The sequence below is a fragment of the Acanthopagrus latus genome, chromosome 16 (genome assembly GCF_904848185.1).
Source record: "Acanthopagrus latus isolate v.2019 chromosome 16, fAcaLat1.1, whole genome shotgun sequence".
In the NCBI taxonomy this organism is placed as follows: domain Eukaryota; kingdom Metazoa; phylum Chordata; class Actinopteri; order Spariformes; family Sparidae; genus Acanthopagrus; species Acanthopagrus latus.
In genome coordinates, this window is record NC_051054.1 from 20,687,792 (window position 1) to 20,710,380 (window position 22,589).

General features: G+C 40.1%; 2 protein-coding genes across 3 annotated transcripts in view; one reads left to right on the top strand and one right to left on the bottom strand.

The window, feature by feature from the left end:
* Positions 1-127: 127 nt before the first annotated feature.
* On the top strand, positions 128-7,341 carry commd8 (COMM domain containing 8). The gene is made up of 5 exons (XM_037125061.1): positions 128-468; positions 1,607-1,762; positions 2,887-3,039; positions 3,870-4,025; positions 7,121-7,341. Exons 1-5 carry the CDS (start codon positions 424-426, stop codon positions 7,139-7,141), a joined length of 531 nt encoding a protein of 176 aa, XP_036980956.1. The 5' UTR covers positions 128-423; the 3' UTR covers positions 7,142-7,341.
* A 1,679-nt stretch (positions 7,342-9,020) lies between these two features.
* The window catches only part of gabrb1 (gamma-aminobutyric acid type A receptor subunit beta1), a 54,625-nt gene continuing 41,056 nt past the window's right edge, over positions 9,021-22,589 (bottom strand). The window contains exons 8-10 of one of the 2 annotated variants that reach the window (XR_005070406.1): positions 22,247-22,500; positions 14,504-14,947; positions 9,021-10,714 (exon numbers count right to left, since the gene is read on the bottom strand). Coding sequence is in view for 1 of the 2 variants with exons in the window: in XM_037072742.1 (XP_036928637.1) it covers positions 14,606-14,947; positions 22,247-22,500 (596 nt within the window). In the remaining variant the exon portion in view is untranslated. Of the gene's footprint in view, positions 14,948-22,246; positions 22,501-22,589 lie in introns of both variants that reach the window. The other variant, XM_037072742.1, reaches the window with a different exon arrangement.

The window sequence follows — 22,589 nt, forward strand, 5'->3', positions numbered from 1 at the left end:
ACAAATGTATGAATTTAAAGATTTGTACTCGCATCAGCGGTCATTGGCAAAGCACGCAGAAGCCGATCGCGGGTAATGGTTCAGTGGATTTTTGTAATCCATTCGGCATCCGTGGGATTCATCGTGAACAACTGCAAAAAAGAAAATAACTTTTAGACGTTTTCACTGTGCCTGTCGCCAAATACCAAGGTCACACTGAGACCACAGATGTCGACATGCAGGTTGTCACCCGGTCTCTGTGTGTGAATGAACAGAAAAGGCTCGGATAAATCCCCTACTGAGTTCGGCACATACTTAGCATCTAGTAACGGTGTGAGCAGAAGAACTCCGGAGACGGTGACGTTTATTCCAGGTCATGTGGGCGCAGCTGATTCGACCACGTGACTCCCGTCAGCTGACCGGCAGGCGGAAACAGACGGAAACATGGTGGACACACTGAGCAGGGTCCCCGTCACAGACTGTGTCAAAGTAAGTACTGAGCCTTGTTCGTGTGTCGTGGTTCATGATGAAGCGGGTCCGAGTGTGTGTGTCGTGGGACAGCGGGGCTGCTCACAGCCGAGTACCGCGGCGAGGCTCGGTCCATCATTCAGCGAGCCTGCAGGAAGTGTTCCCATCCTCCGGATCTGTTAATATGACGTCAAAAGTCAGAATAATGTGTTGGAAAGTCATAATTATGTCATTTGCATCTCACAATTACGACTCCAAGCCATACTTGCGTGACTTTCGTCTCATAATGTTTTATCTCATAATTATGACGCACCATGAGAGTATTTCTTCATCAAGCCCAGTTGATGTCAACCGTTTCTTTACTGGGCGTCCATGTTTACCAGTCACCAAGAAGCTCGCGCACAGCCTGGCACGGGTCGCTCGTGCAGCAGGTGACGTCAGACAGCAGGTGGGCTGACTGACTGCTCACTGTGACTTTACTATGGAGCAGAAACTCACTAACTGAGTCTGCACACAGCCTGGATGTGTCCCATTTTAAATGATTAGATGTTAACAGTTTGCTGGCAGCTGCTGCTCTAACTGCTGGTTACTTCTTTTAGTTGTTCTGAGTGTGTCAGCCTCACAGAGGGGCCGGCAGGACGATGCTCTACCTGTGCAGGTGTCACATAATGTACTCGAAGAGCTTTGCCGATAAGAAGAGTCCAGCCTGTGTTCAAAGTGTGCCAGCCAACTCAGCGCTTTGCATAATCTGGCTGAATGTTAAAATGTTTAAACGGTAAATGTGTTATTTCCGGCGTTAGACCTGCGCTATCTCCAGCTCAGTGTGTCTTTATGCGATCCAGGTTGTCCTGAGTGTGCCACCAAAATAAAATGGATGCCGGTGTATAATATTTTATTGTATTCGTATTATACATTTCATTCAAGAAGCAATTATGTGTAGGTTCATTTAACTGTCACTTTGTAGTATGCATAAAAAACTCAAATTGAAATTTTCATTGAACATATTATGACGTGTTCAGTCTTAAAGATGAAGTTCAACCCAACATGAAAAGACAGTCATTACTCACCTCCATGCCGATGATATACATTTGTAAGGTCTAGCTTTAAAAGTATTAAAAACATTAGATTTGTTTTTTAAGTTGGTTGGTGTTTGTTTCAGCTTTGTCACAGGGTGGTGGATGGACTGTGTGGGCGGGAGTGTCCCACCAGGGGAGATTACAGTACCATTTGGAGCCCAGAGGAGTGGCTGGACCTGCTCAACTCCCTGACTGCCGTCTGCCGCCTGGCGGTGGGGAACAACAGCTCGGATGAAGAGGTGAGTCAGCAGCTTTTTCACTCAGAGTTTCCGCAATATCACAGAACCGAAGGCTCGTCTTTATCCTCCTTTCGTTTGTTCAAACTGACCAAGCAGCACCGGCATAAAGCCGCTCCACAATGTCATTTCATACAGCATGTCAGCATTGCAGAACTACATGTCGTGGAATGTGACAAAGATACGTTTTTTGCTGAAAAGCACATCACGTCACATAATTGCCATCAGTAAATATTGTACCTGGTCTGGCTCTCACTTGGGAGAGGAATGCTGTTTTCCAGGGACAGTTTGCTGAAGACTTGTTCGCTAGGGCTTGAAAATGCTGGAAATCATGTCACGCAATAATCACCAGTCAACAGTAGGAGCTGCCGGGGACACTCACTGTTTTCAGGTGGCATAAAGTCGTTAGGACAGACAGGATGACAGAAAGAGCCGAAAGAAGGTGGAGAAGAGACAGATAAATAGTGAACTACCAAATTTTCCGTGAACAATTTGACAATCAATTTAAGATGCAAGAATCTTTTTTTTCAAAACTGATAGCTGACAACCGCAACAACCTCAAAATCCTATTCACAACAATTGACCATCTTATTAACGCTGTTTTTATGAAGTCTAGTAGCAAGTCGTTCATTACTTAATCTTAAGATTTTGCAGATCACTTCAGAGGTCAAATAGATTATATTAGATTGCTTTCATCCAAATATCAGAATCTCGATTGTATCTCTACAGAACCTGTTTTTCCATGAGGAAACACTAGAGAAGTTTGTCCTGGTTGACGCTGAGATGCTTGGCAAAGTATCTTCCCAATTAAAACCAGCAACCTGCACTTTAGATCCCATTCCCACTTCCTTTATTAAAACATGTTATAACTCTTTTAAAGATAATATATTTCAAAATGATGGTAAAAGTTGTAAACTGATCTCAGGTTGAATTTGAACAGGATGAAGCCATCTGTTTTAGTACTACTTGATTTAAGTGCAGCCTTTGATACAGTAGACGACTCGGTTCTTTTAGACTGATTTCACAACCAGGTTGGAATCTCTGGCACGCTGCATCTGTAACAGCAGGGTGTATGGTGGCTGCCCTTGGGTCAAAATCTCAGCTTTCCCCCTGCTGGCTGTGTGCAGGTGCTGGCCGGGCTGTCGGGGGTGGGCAACAGCCATGCAGAGGCGGTGCTGAGTGTGATGAGAGCCCGACGAGAGGAGATCCGCCGCTCTCTGCTGGACAGAACCAACTCCATCTCCTCTGCTACTCTGCAGGACTTTGACTGGCAGCTTAAGGTCACTCGATGCTTTATTCTTTAGTGTTTGATTGGCTTACTTATTGTTGGTTGGAACGGCAGGACCAGCCCGGCAAATGTGTTTGTCAATGATTGATTGAGCAACAAAGCTACAAGAATGGTCAAGGCAGTCGAGTAGCGTTTATGGCAAGCCTGTTTACATTTGTTATCTAAGTCTGATGATCTGGATTGACGATTATTGATAACAACGTCATATTGACTAGTCTTTAACACATTGTGACTGGTCAGATTTTATTCAAGATATTTATGATGTCATTTTGACTACTAAAAGCGATGATGTCATTTTGTCTAGTCAAGCGACAGTTATGTTAATCATTTTTGACTGGTCCAGACTGATTAACATGTATCAAAGAAGATACCAAATATCAGTACGACTGTTGTGCATGACATTGCTCATTCGAGTCTCCACGTTTGATACTCGTGTAGAATGTATAGCATTTTGCGAAAGGACCTACGATAAACCTCAGATGGTCTAGAGACACTGGTCTCTTGTTCTGGAGTAACATGAGCTGAAAATGTTGGGTTTTGCAGCCCAGAATTAGTTAATTCTGTTGCTCGCTGAAAGCTGTCAATGTGGACGGACTGCAACCCTGTCAGAAACCCTCAGCACGCTATGACACTGTTGTAAAAAGGCAATAATAGGACTCAAATCTAGTTAATTTTTTTAAACGCTGGTGTTGTAAAAAAAAAAAAAAAAAAAAATGTATTGGTATTGTGAAACGCTGTCCCCCAGGCTGCTCCTGTGCTGCTGCGATGTCTAAATTTCACCTCTTCTACTTCCTGTTCCTGTCTGCCATCCTCTCCCTCCAGGTAGCTCTGTCCAGTGATAAGATCTCATCTCTCCACACTCCTCTGCTTAGTCTCAGTCTGGATGTGAAAGAGAACAGTGCCCTGCGGTCTTTCACCATGGAAATGAACAGAGAGGAGTTGAACACACTTGTCAGTTCACTAGAGGCGGCTAATAAGGTAGACACACACTAAATACTGCAGCAAAATGAGATTTGGCTGGTTCTCATGAATTTAGCACAGAGTGTTAAACAAACCAATCCTGTTTGATAAGTTTTTATTTAGTTAATGAGTGGATTAGTGTAATAACATGTTTGATTCTTTTGGTTTTCTGTAGCTAAAAGATCTTTAAATTCTACCACAGTATCAAAGAAAGAATTAAAATACGCTAATGTAGCTGCTAGCCAGAGCATCTGCCTAAAACAGAGATGAGAACTGAGCTGCAGAGATCTGGTTCACTCAGCTTTTTGTAACAACACACAACAGATTTTAAACTGTTAAATTTTTTGGGCCCAGTGTCCCTCCTGAGGCCGTCAGCCCTGAACCCTCACAGACCTAGTGGCCTGGTAAGTGTTATGTCAGAAAAACTGAGTGCAGAACTGAATTTAAAATGATGGAAATTAGTCGTACATTCAAGAGCACCATCATCTGGATTATCTTTCTTCTTTGGTCTTCCCCTGGTGACTCCATGTTGAATGCCACAAATCTATGAACTGTGGGTAATTCTGCAAGAATGCAGACTTACAGAAAGTGACCATTAAGTGCTCAACATGACTGGGAGGATCTATATTATTGTCATAATATTTATTTAACATGACCAAAAGTGTGATCTAAATTTCTGCTGTTTAGTCTGTGCAGCGCATTCAGAGGAAGTGTTCTGTCCACAGTCTTTAATGATATTGCACCCTCATATAACTTATAACATATAGAGGGTGGGGGACTATGATGAAAGGAGTCAAGGATGTACCTAGGATGTATCTAGGTATCCTCGCATACATTTATTTCTGATGACATCACCCACCTCTCTCTTGAGGCTGTTTTCAAAATATTTACAACTACACAAATGTATGAAAATCAAATATCAGTCTATGAGTTTTAGTATTCTGCAGCTATTCTGCGTGCAGATTGAGTGGCCCTTGAAGAGGGCCCTGGCCAAAGTTGCGAACCTCTGTGTTAGACCAACAAGGTCAAGGTTGATTCAGCTAAGGGAAGCAAATGTATGAATCAGATTAAAGATTAAGCAGCGCTCTGTTTCAATGTTAAAAATTGATCTCTGCTTTGTAAAGCGCTAGAGTTTAATCAACGTGGAGATGCTACTCAAATCAACTGCTCTCAATTTCTTAATAAAGTGTCACATTTTTTTAGCTAAAATATTAGTTTAACTGTTCATTACATCATGCTGGTTTTCAACTATTTCAGAAGTTATGATTCTGCTGGTGAAAGCTCAACATTTATCAATATTCTGCTGCTTTGTATTAAAAGCTTGTAAATAACAATATGACACAGGACATTTGTAGGAAATCAAATGTGTGTTTTACAGTATCACTGGGTATTTGTTAGTGCAGATCCAAAACACACACCTGTTAAGTGGTAGTCCTGTTGAAATGGAGATGTAAATCCTAACTGCAGCTAAACTGTGTCCAGCCATGTGGAAATGTACTACTAGTTAACCAGGTGCATCTCTCTCACTGTCGTCCTGTCCCACTCCAGAATTACTGAACTGGTGCCTTGATAAAAATCCAGCAGCATCATAAAACTCATTTGGTTTGAGTCTGACTCTTCATTTTATTCCACTTTAGTCACTTGATTATTTTGATAAGTTCATTTGAATAAGACAGCCATGTTTACAGTGAAACCCCCTCAAGTGTAAGTTTAAAGTTAATATTGGATCACAGTTTGAAATTGAGTTTGAAGGTTTGGTGCAACAGAATAAATTTAATCCAGGTTTAGAGAAAAAATAAACAGGTTTAAAGAGAAGTTTGAATTTAATCATTATTCATTTTAGGATAGTTTTAAAGTTTGGTGCAACAGAATTCAAACCATGGTTTAATCAGGTTTAGAAGTTCATTCTGTTGGTGCAGCCTTGCCTGAAGGTATTAGAATGTATATGAGAAACACGGCCGCCATCTAAATGTCCCACATTCACAGAGGATGAACACTAGGTGGTGGCATTGTTCCAAGTGTAAACACAGAGCTCTGCAGTATGATCAAGGCATATAGAAATGAATGAATCTGTGATATTGTCAGCTTTTGGTCAAACAACATGACTGTACAGGTGCACTAAAAAAACTACATTATGCTTTAAATCAAGTTATTGCAGCTTTTGCAGTTTTTAAAAAGAAAAAAGGGAGAAACTATATATTTGGTAAGCATTTCCATGGAGATGAGGGCCGTAGACGCGGTAGGGGGGTCGCAGAGTATTGCTGGTTTTGGACTTTCATGCTATTTAATAAATAAATAAATAAAAATAATAGAAAATATCTAAAAGCTCCATCACATCCCTTTTTAAAGCTGTGGGTTAAAGCCAGACATTTGACATGCCACTACATTACATTTCACGTTGTGTGTCCACCTGATAAATGGAAGTCCAATTCACCTCTCCTTTTGGCTCAGCGATTGGTCGCTGAGAAATATCTGCCTCTTTCACTCCTCAGTGCTCCACTATGCTCTATCTGCTGTGTGGTGCTGAGCAGGTTCTGGTTCTGCCTGCTGCTGCTGTAGGAGGGCATAAATCCAAAACTGTGAAGTAGTAAACGTGCAATGATAGTCAATCGGCTGATGAGCTGATAAGACTGTGTGAGCTCGTCAGTGCGAGCGATACCTTTCCCAATGCGTGGCCACTTGATTTGTTTCTAATATAAATCATTTAATAGTGGAATTTTAAATATCCTCATGGATGAATTAAACCACATTAAAATATGTCATAAGGCTCTGAGTCATTCAGTCAAAGCATAATGGTACAGGCCTTCACAATAAAGGTCCAATTTTGCAGCATTTTACCGAACACATCATTTTATTCTGCCACTGGGGGTCTCTCAGTTGAAATAACACTGCAGATACATGCAGCGTGGGATCATAGGAGTTGTTGTTTTTAATGTTAAACAGCCTCCATTGCTGATGATGATCTGTCTGATGTGACTCAGGCACAAATGTTAAACCATATGCAAACATTTAAGCTATGACCTCCATTTTGTTCTTGTTTTTATTTATGTGAGCAGTAAGACTTCACTTTATCAGTCAAACTGAGGTGCTGTTGATGTGTTTCTGTCACGCAGGTGGTGCTGCAGTTGAAGTGATGGGCAGATTGTGCAGGACTGATCTCAGTCAAGCTGGCAACGAGTGGATGGATGTCTTTCTCAAACATAATGATGATTTGATGAGTCATGTCCTTTGGAATTCAGTCATGTGCATGTGCAGTTGAACACTCAGTTTTGTTTTTTTGTAATGCGTTGTTGTACCATGAACATGTGGAAGTAAACACTTCTTTGCTTTTTCATTGCTTGTGTTCATTTTTACAAAGTTACAGACGTTCAGTTCTGCACCCGTAAAAACTGTTATGGGCAGATTAATATTAATACAGTAAACTCTGTTTAGTGCAATTTTGTCAGTTTCTACCTACCAGATGTTAGTTCTATAGTCCAGTAAATAAGCCCCTCCTCTCATCTAAAGTAATAATTGATGTTTGGTAATCATCATTTTCTTTAACAATTTGCTTCAGTCTGGCTCCTCATAAACTTCACGAAAAAGCTTTTCAAAGCCCAACATCTACATTACTACAATTTATCAGATTACACGCAGCTTCGTCTGAAGATCACAGATGGTTTAAAGGTCCTTTTTTTCCACATATTCAGTGTTACTCCCTAAGAGCTGTAAACACACCTTAATGTTGCCCTGTGAGCAGGTCTCTCACAAAGTTAGTCGTGAGAGTATGAGTACCAGCCATTTTCTTCAACTGCAGCTCAGCAGGGAAACACAAGGGAAATGACTCTGAGAAAACTAACTTTAGAAGATCCACACTTTATTTGATTGACTCACACTGCTAAAACCTTTATGTAATTTAAGATTAACTTTGGACTATATTTTTTTTTCAACAGAAAGAGTACTGGAGTATTGGAGTCTCTGCCCCATGGCTTACATTAGAAGCACATCGATGGGATCTGTGAATGGCTGGTATGATCAGGATTAAACGTGTTTCATGTCAGCATTTTAAGACAGAGACACTATTTGCAGCCATCTTTACCTCGGGTATAAATAACTGAGAACTAAAATAATTAGATCTTAGAGAAGCCAGAGAGGTCACAGTGTGGTGACATTTGTGTCCAGGCTGTGGCCTTCCAGACGATTAGACAGCCGCCCTGATTAATAATGAGAATGGCACAACTGCTGACAGACACAGTCATGCTAAATGTGCTAATGGCATTCGTCTTCACTCCAGAGGTTCACGTTAATCATGAGAATGCGCACTGCTGTCAAAAGCAGACATGATAACTGGACTAATGGCATTCTCCTCCAGCCATAGCAGCTTCCCTCCAGACCTTCAGTCTCTATAAAGACAATGGTCCTGCAAGTCAGCAGTGTGCAGCTGGATATAAAAGATGCAGAGTCAGAGCTGAATCAAGTAGTTATGTTAAAGAATCTGTGCATTTTTTTCTGTTCTCAGCGAAATGATCTCACAGTAACTTATGCTTTAACAGGAATTAATACACTTTTCCCAGCTGAACTGAGCCAGTCAAGAGCTACATGTACACGTATATTCAGTGTAGTGAGAATTTCAAACGGCTGGCTGTGGCACATGGTGAAACTGTTAAGACTTGATCTCAACATCCATCCTGAGTGATCCGATCACACCTGCACAGCTCTAAGTACACCCCAAGAAGCATTGAGGGAGCCTCTGAGATCTGATCACTCAGACCACAATCAGAGGTGGCAACAAAACCACGTGATTTTAATGAGAGTTTGGGACATTTTCGTCAGGTATTTTAAAGCGAAGCTCTCGCCAAAATGCAACCTAGGCTTTTTTTGTGAATGTACCCGAGTCAGACCTTTGTGTAAAAGCATATATACGATCAAAGCGGCACTTTTAAGATTTACTGTATTTTTGTTTTTGGGTCAAACTCATTTTCACTGTTAATGTTTAATATGTAAATGTGGACCGCTCCTAAAGCTTAGTTCCATGTAATTGCATGGATAATTTGTTGTTTTGTCGTTAGCGAAAAACAATATTGACCTTGAAGTTGAAAAAAGAGCCTCATAAAAGAAACAATACTAAAATAAAAAGCCGCAAAAGTCACGTGAGATATCGCGTCGCGTTGTTGCCGGAAGAAAGTAGTGTTCCACCTTAACTGTCCGCCATGTTACATTGCATTTGGAGATCGATACTTCTCAGCTGGCAGGATGGCGGCTAGCGGAACAAGTAACTGCTAACGTGAGCCCTCTTGAGCCTTCTTAGTGTTTTAAAAATAGCGATTTTGATGCTAGCGTAAAAGTGCCCATAGCATTCCCATTGAAAATGAGTTTGACCCGAAAACAAAAATGGGGTAAACCTCAAATGTGCCTCTTCCTTCGTAATTATGCATGTACACAAAGGTTTGACTCGATTACATTCACAAAAAAATGCCCAGGTTGCATTTTGGCGAGAGTTTCGCTTTAAGCCAAAACGTGATCTTTCCCAAACCCTAACTGAATTGTGATTGTGTCCCAAACCTAACCAGACCAACAGCACAGCGTTGTCACAACAAACAGAGAATATGACTGAAGAAGGCCTAAAGCTGAATCAAAAAGAAATGTATAGTTCAACATATTCATGGTTTGCAGAAATATACATTGCAAAATGTGGTTGCATATGATGTACCAATAACTTGAGCACATATTGAATGGCATATTAAAATTGGACTGGCTGCGTAGATTGTTTTCATGTCCTTGTACACAGATTAGCTTGGTATTACCTCTGCATTTAATGTTGTCTTGATGAGGTTCATATTGTCATGTGGTAGGGAGCCTGTGGGGCCACGCCACTTTGTAAGGCTCCTATTATCAACCCATTGGCCATCTTCAGTGTGTTTATTGGTTTTGAGAAAGAAAAATAACAAAACAAAATAAAACATACTTAGATAATCCGATACATATGTTCTGATACGCCGGCAAAAATACACTATATATGGTATAGATGTCAGCATTTTATTTAAACTCTATTCTTTGAAGTCTCTATAAGTTGACACAAATAAATATTTTGTGTTTTTTCTTCCTTTCACATGCATCCATATGCTCCCTCTCACTCCGTCGCTCGCTCTCTCCGTGACAGCCACGCGAACGTACACACAAACACAAAGACCATTCCTGCTCAGTGTCTTTATGTTGGCCTGTGAACAAGCAGAGAGACACACACACACGCACACACACACACACGCGAACACACCCACACCCCATTCCCCTTGAGAGCACATATAGAGCATGAGAGAAAATTGTACAGTAATTTTACACAATAAGAGTCCAAAACATGTCCTCCCCCTCCACAGCCTGCGGGCAGACCAGTTGTTCGGGACGTCCATTAGCTCGTCCCTCCACAGAAAACATGTGTCCATCTGCTCTGGGTCCTTTGTTGTGAAGAAAGCCACGTTATTTTTTTTTTTTTCTCTATTCTTTATTTTTTCACCTCCTGTTCGTCCGCACTGCTGCGCCCAGAAACAGCAGCACTGACAGCATGGAAACCTGCCTCGCAGGAGATTTTTTTCAGCATTGAATTCAAAAGATTGTCATCGTAATGCTGGAATGTCTTACTATACTCTATGCTTCGATAATGGTACTTTAGAGCCTCAGAAGAGATTGTAAAGAGTCCACTTCTGTTTCTGGTTCTCCTTGTTCTTCTTAATCTAAAAAAAGTACAAGATGATTTGTTTTAAATTCTACTCACTAGATAGAAGATAAGTTAAACCCTGTGAAAATATTGAGATTCTTGGTAAAGGCACAATATTCAGCCATGAGGAAAGAGCACACTGCTACTATTGTGTCCTGTCTGGTTTTGTTGTTTTTTTGTTTAAAGCCCTGATAAGACAAGCAGTTCATATTTGTCCTAACCATTCAGTTACCATCACCATACTGTCACAGTTTGTCTGCAGCTGGGGAATCTTAAAGAAGTAAATAACAAAGATTTGGTATTTGATTATTCTTATATTTGACATTAATATTTGTATCTGTAAAACTACTCAGGTTGGTGGGAACATTTGAGGAGACAGGTTTTAAAGGACAGGTTTCCTAAAGCTAACACTGAGAAATAAACCACTTAATTTTGTCCATAATCTGCATCGCAGTCAGTTTGTGGCAATACATTCTCCCTTCTAATTTGTCAAATTCAGCAGCTTGGTCAGTGGCCTTAAGCTTCAAAGTTAAACACTAATGTTATGTACGTTATGTGACCTCCGGTTAGACTTTCAAAATAACGGCTCTGTGGTTAAGTTTGCAACAATGTGTTATTTAAAATGTTCAGCACGCTACACTTTCAAAAGTAAGCGCACTGAATGCAGTGTGGTTAGCTTCTTGTAAAAAGGGTTAGGCAAAATAAAGTACCTGGTTAGGTTGGGGAAATATCATTTTTTGGGTTTAAATGATTAACATAGTTACGTACTGTAAGTGATGTAACACACATAACGTTATGTTTGTGACACTACTGACTTAATGTGCATGACATCACTTACATGCTTATGTTACAAAAATTAAAACAAATCACTCGTGTCACATACAAGATGCAAACTCCAGTCTCTGGAGGGAACATATATTTTTAAAAACCCATTTAAACACGCATCCACCTCCTTACATGGACTTTCTCACTCTGAAGCTACAAGGGTAACTACTTCAAACCTTGATGCCTAAGGCTGCTGACCAGGTTGCTGTATTTGATGTATTGGGACTGAGAACGGGCTGCTTGGTGACAGCATGACTGAATGAAGTGTGTTCTGACCCCTTGCATGTTTGTGGCTGCGGTCAAAAATTGCAGCAACCAATTTGAGAATTAAATTGAAAAATTGCTAGCATAGATCATAGATTGATTGCCAAAGGTATGAAAATAAGGTCCAGGTTGGAATAAACTGGAATTATCCTTTAAGAGAATTCAGCTGTTGATCCACCAACATTCAGACTGTGAACATCCACACTCAATGAACTATGACCAAAATAGAAACCCTGCCACAACCAAAGAAGTCATCCTTTAACATCTGTGTGTGTTTCAATGCTGAAAGCTTAAAGCCCATCCGGCAAATGGGAGGTTATCATACAAAGGATGATACAAACACACGATGGGCTCTAATCTGACGCAGGCCGGCACACAGCACACGTGTCACTGCTGTCTCAGACCAACGCAGTTTTAAATGCCCAGCGCCTTCATGTTGTGTGGATAGCAAATGTACTTGGGCCCACTTGTGCGCCTCTAGGCATGTTGGTCTTAAAATGACGTGTGGTCAGGCGCGGTGATGGCGCATTGCTGTCTTGATGAGCAGAGAGCGGCTACACTGTAGACTAGCTGCTCTCCCTGCTATCTATAGGAGCATTACGCAGATTGTTAAGATGTGCCTACACAGGTGGGTTCAAAACGTGCATAATCTCTGATTTAATGATTCGAGAGTCTGCTTTCACTTATTTTAAACATTCATGTCTGTGCAGTAATGTCACTCTAACACATATCATGGCACATTTAGCAAAACTGAGAGCTGTAGTTATAAACTGGTCAGAGGTAAAATAATTCAGCTTTCATCTTCTGAAATGAATTAATAAGACATTTGTAGAAGACCACAGGACATGAATTAACATAAAACACCTATGGAATCTGTCGGTGAGGTTTATCTGCTGTTCTTTGTGCACAAATGAGCACGTCATGGCATAGATTCACCTCCTGCTGCTGGAGGATCCCTGCGAGTAACCTGTCCTAACTTAAAAATCAGTGTATTTTCACAAATGGAGGCAAAAAGAGTTACTGGTAGGACTGATGATTGTGAAACAGCAGAGACAAGACAAGAGCCACAGCTCACATCCTAATTCAGGGTCTCAGGACAACTTCTGAGAGCCTCACTATGCACCCAGATTACCATCTGTTTAATGACCAAAAGGGAGTTGGACATTCCCTTAAAGTACTTGTGCCATTTGCTTCAGACTAGGTGCCTTAGATCATTTAAACAGGGTCTCATGTGCCTCGATCTACCTGTGGGGTTGTGACAGCAGACTCCCACAAAGGGTTCCACTCCTGTCAGTGGTAAACTGCTATAAATGTTTAGGCTAAAAATCCCTGGAAATTAGACCAAAAACTGGACAATTTTGCATGTCAATACTTAGGTTCAATTTCAAGTTAATGTCAATGCAGGAAGTCGGGTGTAAATTATAGAGGTTATAAATTTAACATGCCCATATATGAGCATGTAGTGTGCTCAGCTTTCATGCAATTAACAATAACCTTTGAGTTACTGTAACCATGATCTTTCCCTAATCACAATACAAGGGGCACAGCTGCAGCTTGACATGTATACATTTATTCCTATTAATTATTATTATAATTAATTATTATAATTTGGGTCTTCACAACTGATCTGTAACCCTGACTACTACTATCAGCCTTGATAATAAACTGAAAGGCAATGCACTGGAAAATACATTAGAGTAGCACTGATTTCATAGTTCCCCCTTAATTTACCACACTGAGGTGGATGAAGCTGTCTGCAATTCTGACAGTTATGAACAGTATAACTTTATGTATCTGACCAAAAAAACTTTCAATAATCTGTAACACCAGGTGTTTCAACACCAGCAGCGTGTTTTATCAGGGCTTGACGTTTTTAATATGATTTTGAAAGTGGTGACATCATTTGTCATTTTTTACCTGATTTCTTTTGAAGAAAATTACATTGTACATGCTCACAGACATTGTGAGAATATCATACGTACAAATTTGACTACATTGTAATTCAGAAATTAGTGGAGTTCCAATTAACATCGGTCCTGTACTTACCTTAAATGCAATGATTGTTCAAAAGCATACAGTATAATGATTATAGTACAGAGTGGCTCATTAGAGCCATGCAAAGCTTTTTTTTGTACAGAAATGAAAGGAAAATGAGTTTGGTTTACAGTGCAAAAGGAGTTCAACACAATTATACAACCTCAGTCAGAGCACTGAGCTTAAACCAAATAAAAATTACCTTATTATGACAGAATTCAACCAAACTTCTTCTGTTTATACACCGAATGAACTTTAAAGTTCATGTAAAAACTGTTTCAGTTATCTACTTGTTTTGCACTGGGCTTCCTTTTCTCTTGTTTTTTTGACTTTATAAGCAAACAAAAGTTGTGTTCCATTCACATGCAAGAAGTGAGATAAAAGAAGATTAAGAAACAAAAGATAGACCAAAGGAAAGATCGTTGCCCTTAATGTTGGAGTCACCAAAGACTTTTTGGCAAGTTTGGGCAAATACCATACAGTACCATACCTTTACTGTCTTTGTTTTCATATTATTTATCTATATCTATTTTGTATGGATGAGTACAGCAAAAGTGATAGGATCTTTAATAAAGTATACCTCTGATTTATATATATATATATTTATATATTATATATTAAATTGTATTTACATTGAAAAGACATCCAGTACTTCTCATTCCAAAACAGGATTTATACAAACCGACTGAATGATCCTCTATTTCCATCGCTGTACAAGACCTAGGTAGTTTTTTCTAACATATCAGGAGCAATGGTGAAGCCACACAGGCCTGCCACTGCCATCCTAGTGGACATAGTAAAGCCAGTAGACCAGGTTGAAGAAGGTGAATGCGATTGGGAAAACGACACGGGACCACTTGTCTATGGCGTTGACATCCGTGAGGTCGGGGATCTTGACTTTGAGCTGAGAGGCCCTCCTCCGCAAGCGGCCCTTCTTGTGCCCCATTGGCCGGTCGATGGCCGGTCGTCCGTACAGGTCCCGGCTGGTCATGGGCTTGCGGTATTGTATGCTAGCGCTATCATAGGAGAACATGGTAGCGCGAGGGTCATTGAGAGCACCCATCATGTCGGCTCCACCCATCTCACTGGTTAGGTTGGTTAGGAGAATGTTGCCATGCGCATCAACCTGCGGAAGGAGGTCATCAGATGTTATTCATTTATCAAAATTAAATGGCAAAAGTGACAAATGACAAAACTCCAGGTATCACAATGCTTGAAAAATAAGTGTGTGTCCAATCATCTAGAGGCAATCCAACCCGAATCTATTCATTGGCTAAGACTGGAGTCCCTGGGAACCTTAAGTATGTGAGCAAGAGCAATCGAAGCAAAATGTCAACGGACAATTCTGGTGAATAAACCTGTATTTACATGTTTGGGTTTGTAAATGATTCATATTTACTAAAAGTTTAAGGACCTTTCCAGATGATCACCTCTGATGGCAGCTGCTGCACAGCTGCGACTCAGCAGCAGTGACTGCAACATAATGTTTTTGCCACTGACAGGCTGAAGTTGTAATTCCAAGTGTCTGACAACATTACATTACTGATTCATAAAAGATAAACCTTTGTGTTGAATAATGAAATTGTTTTGAAACCAGAACTCTGGAATCTCATGAGAGGTGACTTGCTGCAGGAAGACACTGGTGGAAAGGAGTTTGTTTGGGTTGTTTCCTTGTTTTTTATGTTACAACCCCACTTGTCTTATTCTCATCTTGGAGCCAAGGTAATGTATGAACTACAGGCATTTGTGCAAGTTTAGGCTGGTTTAGGTTCACGTGAGTAAACCAGAAGAAGTTTCGTGCCTTCATCCAGAGCATTTCATAATGATGGTTTGATTTGTACACTTACAAGTGTCTGATTACAGAAAATTCTCACTTATGGTCAGTCATCTGAAATTACCACAACAGCTTGGTGTCAGAAGTGGGATTCACTTGACATGAGACGACTGGATTCAGCACTAGAACGATTATGAGACAGTTAAGTGAACTAAAAGAGGAAGAAGGGTAAAGAGATGTTAGATCAAGCTAAATATAATGCAGTGTCGTATAAGACAGTGTGCACCCTTAAGGGGAGTTTGGAAGACACACTGTGAATGGCTAGCAGAAGCAAAACAGACCAGTGCTCCCGTGGGAGCAGGCGATGCTTTGAATGACAGCCAGATACTACAAGAGATTCAGGACAGCGTCAGTAGCATACGACAATGTTGGCCGATGCTCCAGAGAGACGGAGGAGAGCAGGTGGTGGTTCTTCACGCTCCTGACAGTTTGCCGCAGCAGCCATTGGTGGAGGTCGCAGGTAAATATGGAGGAAGCATGGAGTCTTCCACAAGTGACTGAGGTGGGGCAGAGGAGTATGGAGCTCAACTTCGAGGATTAATTGGACAATTCAAGCCAACCACAACTTTTGCTGGGGTCCCAAATGTGCTTGAAATCGAGTCTTGTTGAAGCTGAATCGGCTGTCGGTTACAATAATTATAACTGAGTCAAGGCACTCCCCTCAGAGCTGTGATTGAGGCTCTGATTGCCATGATGAACACCAAATTTAAGCGCAGAATGGATTTGGGGAAAACATTGATGCTTTTAAACACTTGTCTGATGAGTCAGTAGTAATTATCTGACTCGGATGACTAAAGTCTATGAAGAAATAGCGGTATATTGCGATCACAGCCTGATGATAACAATGCGATTCCTATAAGCCCATGTGACACACCCGAGAGACAGATTTATTCAGTGGCTGCTGATATGCTAGAGCATGTCAAAGAACACTGTATGTGGAGAAACATGCTGAAAAGACAATGAAGGACAAGCAGGAAAATGGAGAAAAAAAAGAAGAAAGAAGATGTTAAAACCAGGCTTCTGCTGGCTAAACTCCAAATTTATGAGAGATGGCAACGTAGAGGCAAAAGACATGGCAGAGGACAAGGAAGAGGAGGGTGATGGGGAGGGGGGCAGAGGATACAGTGATGGTTGCTTTAAATGTGGAGCATTTAGTCACTGGGCCAGAGACGGTCCACAACAAAAGACGGGAAAAGTGAGTGATCCCGTCAACTCATTAATTCATGAGAACATCAGTGCTCTAACTGATGCAAAAACATTTAGCAACCAGCAACAACAGCAAAAAAAAAAAGAGTCCTTATGTTGTGTTATAACTTGATGCATACAAAGTGATGCCCAAGCAAACGTCGCAAGTCAACCTATCAACTTTTGGTGGATTCTGGGGCAACAAAATCAGTAATAGGGGGAAAAAAGGAATCGGTTCCAGAACCAAACATGAGTGGGAGGTTTATGAGAGCAATTGGAGCAACTGGGATACAAAATGATGCAGTTAATTTAAAAGTCTGTGATGATATACGCAATACCTTTAAGCGTTACTTTATTGTCTCATCCTGTTTTCCAGTAAGATGTATTGGATTATCACAACCCTATGTGTGCTTTGGGACTCACTTTGTGCTGCCAGTAATGCAGGAATAGAAATTGTGAGACATATGCGAGATATACCACAGTTAGTGCAGTACAGGTCAGGTCAGGTTGGTGTAGGTTTATGAGTGGAGGTTCACATGCACAGGGCCAGGTTCTATTAACAGATCTTTGTTGCAACAGGCTCAAGCCTATGCACAGCCACAGCAGGCTGACTCACAGACAGAGACCCCGATGACAGAGTCTGCACTTCACTGTACATATGTCTCATCAGGGCCAGATGCTTAAAATGAGTTATTGTGGTTTAAAGAGAGCCAAGAAAGTGATGTTCTGTGGACAGTGCTGGGGAGTAACGGAATACATATACCGGCATTAACAGTGACTGTATTCCATTACAGTTACAATTTAAATATTTAGTACTCAGAATACAGTTACTTTGTTGAAATCAATGGATTACATGACGGCACTTCTCTGTTTCACAAGTTTATTCACTCTCACCCAGTGGGTGACCCGCACCATTTGGATGGATGGATTTTCAAGGTGTCACATGCAAAAAGAACAAAACAAAAGAAACAAAAAAACATTATTAGTGACACATCTACAAAAATATGCCTGCATTTCAAAATGATAAGGTCGGACGTTGGTATCAATTTATAGTGTGTCTTCTCAGGTGCGGAATGTAATTTGTGCTACTGTCGGAAAACAGGTTGGATGCAGGACTCTGCTGTAAGGTGTAATGACACCATCAGCACCTCTAGGATGTATTTAGCCTAGAGAGTAACCACCTATATAGGCCTACAATTGTCCTCTTTTTTCTTCCCGGCATAAAACAATTTCAGTGTTTACTATAAAATAAAAAAAAACAAAACTATTATTTCCACGTCACAAAAAACTGAATTTTATGTTAAATATAGAAATAATTTTGAGGGGATATTTTATATCCTCATAATAAACCACACAGCTACATACCTAATAGGTATTTACAGGCTTTAATTTGACAAATGCAGCACCATATTAACAATGGTCAGTCAAAGAACAGTGCTCAGAGCACAATGCCTTTATTTGGGCTTTATTCAATATAGTTTCCCTTTATAACAGGGTCATGTCTGACTAATTACAACCTTGTTAAATGCTTATTAGACATTCTTAGGTGTAAATTGATGAACTTTACAAGAACATTGCACTCTACAATAAAGCAGAGAACATCTTAGTTCCTACCTGTGGGACCCTTATACGATATTCTTAAAGGTTAATTAGTGATATATTACAAGAAGACCGTACATTAAAATATAGCAGAGAACATGTTATGCCTTGACCCTTATTATTTTGGGGGTGGACTAGACACATCACATCAGACCATCTGTTTGGTGGCTGCACAATGTACTTCTGAAAGGGAAAGGCTAAATGAGCAAACTGCATGTGTGAAAACTGGCCTGTTTCAATCCTCTTTTTGCTGTGGGCCGCTCCTGCTACAAGCTAATGTTAAGCTAATGACCCGGTAGGTGTCATGGTGGAATAAAACGGACTCTGTCGGACAATTAATTCTCAAGATAACAACAAAGGATGACATAGGCCTGTGTGAGTATGAGAGGTAGGCTGGTACGTAGAACATGAATTTGTTTTGCTCTCCTTGAGGATTTAGCTACAAAAGCATTTCATGTCATTGCAGATCAACCTGCACAGGAGATGGTGGAGACTGACCCCAACCCAGATATTAGTCTGGGCCCACAGTCACTGCACACTGCTGGCCAAAGTAAGTGGGTGCACACTGCAAGGTGAGATGATGGCGCACCAGGCTGGAGACCTCACATGTGGAGAAGGGGACAGTTAATGATTCATCCTGTTACCACCTTTTAAAACTACATGTTGCTGGAAATGTTTGTATAGAAGTGGAAGTATAGAATTGTACACTATTCTACCTCTGGAAATGAATAAGGGTCTAACAGGAATTATGGTGTCCTCTGCTTTATTTATAAGTATGATTTTCTTGTAATGTGTCAATAATTAACCCCTAAGAATGTATTGTATGGGTCCCCCAGGTAGGACCAACCACGTTTCTGCTTTATTTTAGATTACAATTTTCTTGTAATGTGTCATTATTACTGCTTTTCCACCAAAATGAGCACAGGTCTACATAGGTTTTTTAACTCTAGTCCTTGGATAGATGCATCCCAAATTCATTTTCTATTTACTTGCCACCTGCGGATGTTGACAAAGTGTTTGATAACGCGTCATCACTATGCACTATGCATCAAAGCTGAGCTGAGCTGAGGTGAAAAAAACTTGTGTCTACTGAAGGGTCAACTGACCCGGGTGTAAATGCAGAGTTTACACACTCCCAGTTTTTAGGTGTATGGTGTATAATGAGGACATAAAATATCTACATATTTTGTAGTTTTTGTCTAATTTAATGTAAATTCAGCTTGTTGCGACTAAGTTAGGATTCAACACTATTATTATTATTTTCTAAAAAAGAATATATTTCTAGTTTTTGCCTATCTTAATACAAATTATTGATTTTCATGTTTGAATAGTGTACTTAGCTTTTAAACGTCTTTGTTCACTATCTAATAACGCCATAGTATTTCTAGTTTTTGCCTTATTTGGTACAAATGATGGCTTATAATGTGTTTATTAGTTTACTGTATAACGTGTATATTCACTGTCTAATACAGACCATATTATTTCCAATTTCTAAATATTATTTTCTATTTCTATTATTTCTTAAATTTGACAAAAAATACAGCTTACTACATCTTACATGAACAACCCTCCAGAATAGGGATCATTGAAATGACGATACTCAACCCACCCTCACCTGGTTCAAATCTCTAGACTCAATAATCTCCAAATTATATCTGAAAAACAAAGCACCAAGAATTAAATTATCAACTTTAAAAAAAAACAAAATGACATGGATGACTGTCATCAGTCCGTAGCAAACCAACTTCAATACATATTCAAATGGGTTTACCCCACCAATCAGAAAACACTTGGATATATATTGAAAAGATGTGACAGTTACTGTATCATGATTCATCTGTCAAGTAATGAGGTGTTTAAAAAGATAACTTCAATAATTTAGAGTAAGTTAAAAAGATACTGTAATGGTATATGTGGTCCTTTCCTTAAGTTCAAAGTTATCATCCATTCTGAAAAGAGAAAAACAAACCATACAGAATAGTATCACAGCCAGACTGAACACTAGCATACCATCAGACCAGGAGAAGACCTGTCTGTTTCTCCTGATGCCAACTTCTGGAACAAAATCTGGCAAAAAATACAAATCTACAACTAATACAAGATACTCCACAGAACTCACTTAAAATGGGAGTCACATCAGAAATGTGTACTAACAGCACTCGCAACAACACTGACAGTTACATTCAGGCCATCTGGCACTGACACCTGTTCAGCAATTTTGGAGAAAAAGTCACTTTCTGTCTTCCTGGGCTGCCACATCCCACTGTCCCCCTAACTGCATTTACTAGTTGACACATCAACTAACCTGAAACAAGCAAATGGTAAATTACTCATCATAGCCTTATCACCACGGAAACTATCCTCATGACCTGGAAATCAAAGAACAACACAAGTATTTCATAATCAAAAAAATACTTATGGATTAAATCTCTGGGGAAAAACTTATCTGCCTCCATCCAATTAACTTTGTCTTTTCTTTTCTTTCACTTGTAAACCAATCATAAATTACATACACACCTATTGAAAACAAACCCAACAATACACACAAACTAAGCCAAAACAAAAAAGACTGTATTATTTAAAGCTTTCTTTGTGTCTGTGTGTTACATGATGGTTGTAATGTTATTCATGGTTGTTACTGATGTTGCTGTTGTATGCTGTTTTATATTTTAGAATTTCCTGTGTAAATTGTTTGGAATCTACATAGAGGAAGAGCCAGCAAGAACGTATTTCGAACTGATTATGACAATCTAGCTTCCGAAATTTCAGACCCGGACCCGGACTCTCAGTAGGAATAATATTAAGACACAAACAATATCAAATTACTACACCAGTCTTTCAGAGACAAAAAAAACAATTTTAGTGGATGTAACTTTGATGGTCAGCGTTGCCTTATAAAGGTTACGTTGCAGCCATTGCTGCTGTGTCGCGAGGCGATCAACTGGAAGAGTCCCAAAAGCCTTTTACGTGTGAGTCACTTACACACCCAAACATGGAAATATAAGGCCTAGGTTTAAAATTACTAGAATTACCCTTTAAATACCCTCCATCCACATCTGCATATGTCTGCATAAGTTTTTGCGACTTTTCGAAACTGACAATCATGTACACTTTATGCATAGATAGGCCACATGTACAGTGGTGTACCCTGTGGGTAGGGTTTAAACTTGACAAAAAGTTTTGGTTTTTTGGATCTCTGGTGTGCAAGAACTTAGCACCTGAAGGGCACCAACACATCTGAGTCAGAGACCTATTGCCAACAAGGATCAACTGGTCAACTGCTTTACACTGCCTACTCTATGTCCACATGCATTTCACATGGCTGACATGCAAAATCTGTAAGGAGAAATGACTACAAACCATTTACTCTCAAAGAATTGAAAGACAAGCCAAGTTGAAAACAAGTTAGCATTTTCACACAATACTGACTCTGTTCAAATCATATGCTTATAATACTAATGAAGAATATGCCTGATTATAAGGTGTTGTAGAAGTGAAAGGTGAGAAGATACCAGCCAAATTAGTGAACTGCTGATTTGCGAGGTTGCATAGCCATCTTTCACTCAGTGAGATTAATGCAAGAACCAATTATATTAGCAGGTACAGATAAGATATATAATATTTTCTTTTTACTCATCCGTGACATTTTTGTCAATGAAACTTGCCTATAAATAGAGCAGCTCTATATGTTATTCTGCAATGTAACAATGGTCCAGCAGCCTTGAGGCAAATGTTGGCATCATTAACAAGACACTGTTTATAGCATATATATAGACACACACACACACACACAGACATACATCCCACCTGCACTTTGTTGCTCTCCAGTCTGCTTTTATTCTCATTATTTGACTTGGCTGCCTTTTCTGCCACCTTCTTTTGCAGGTGAGGTCCCCGACCAAAAAAGATATAGTTGACGAAAGCGTACTCCAGCAAAGCCAGAAAGACAAAGACAAAGCAACCCATGAGGTAAATGTCGATGGCTTTGACATAGGGGATCTTGGGTAGAGTCTCTCTAAGGTGGGTGTTGATGGTGGTCATAGTCAGCACCGTGGTTATGCCTGCAGATGAACAGACGTAGAGGGAGGTCACAGTTAGATGGGGATCTACCCGCAACACTGCATACTGAGGGACCACAAAAAGTCATGTA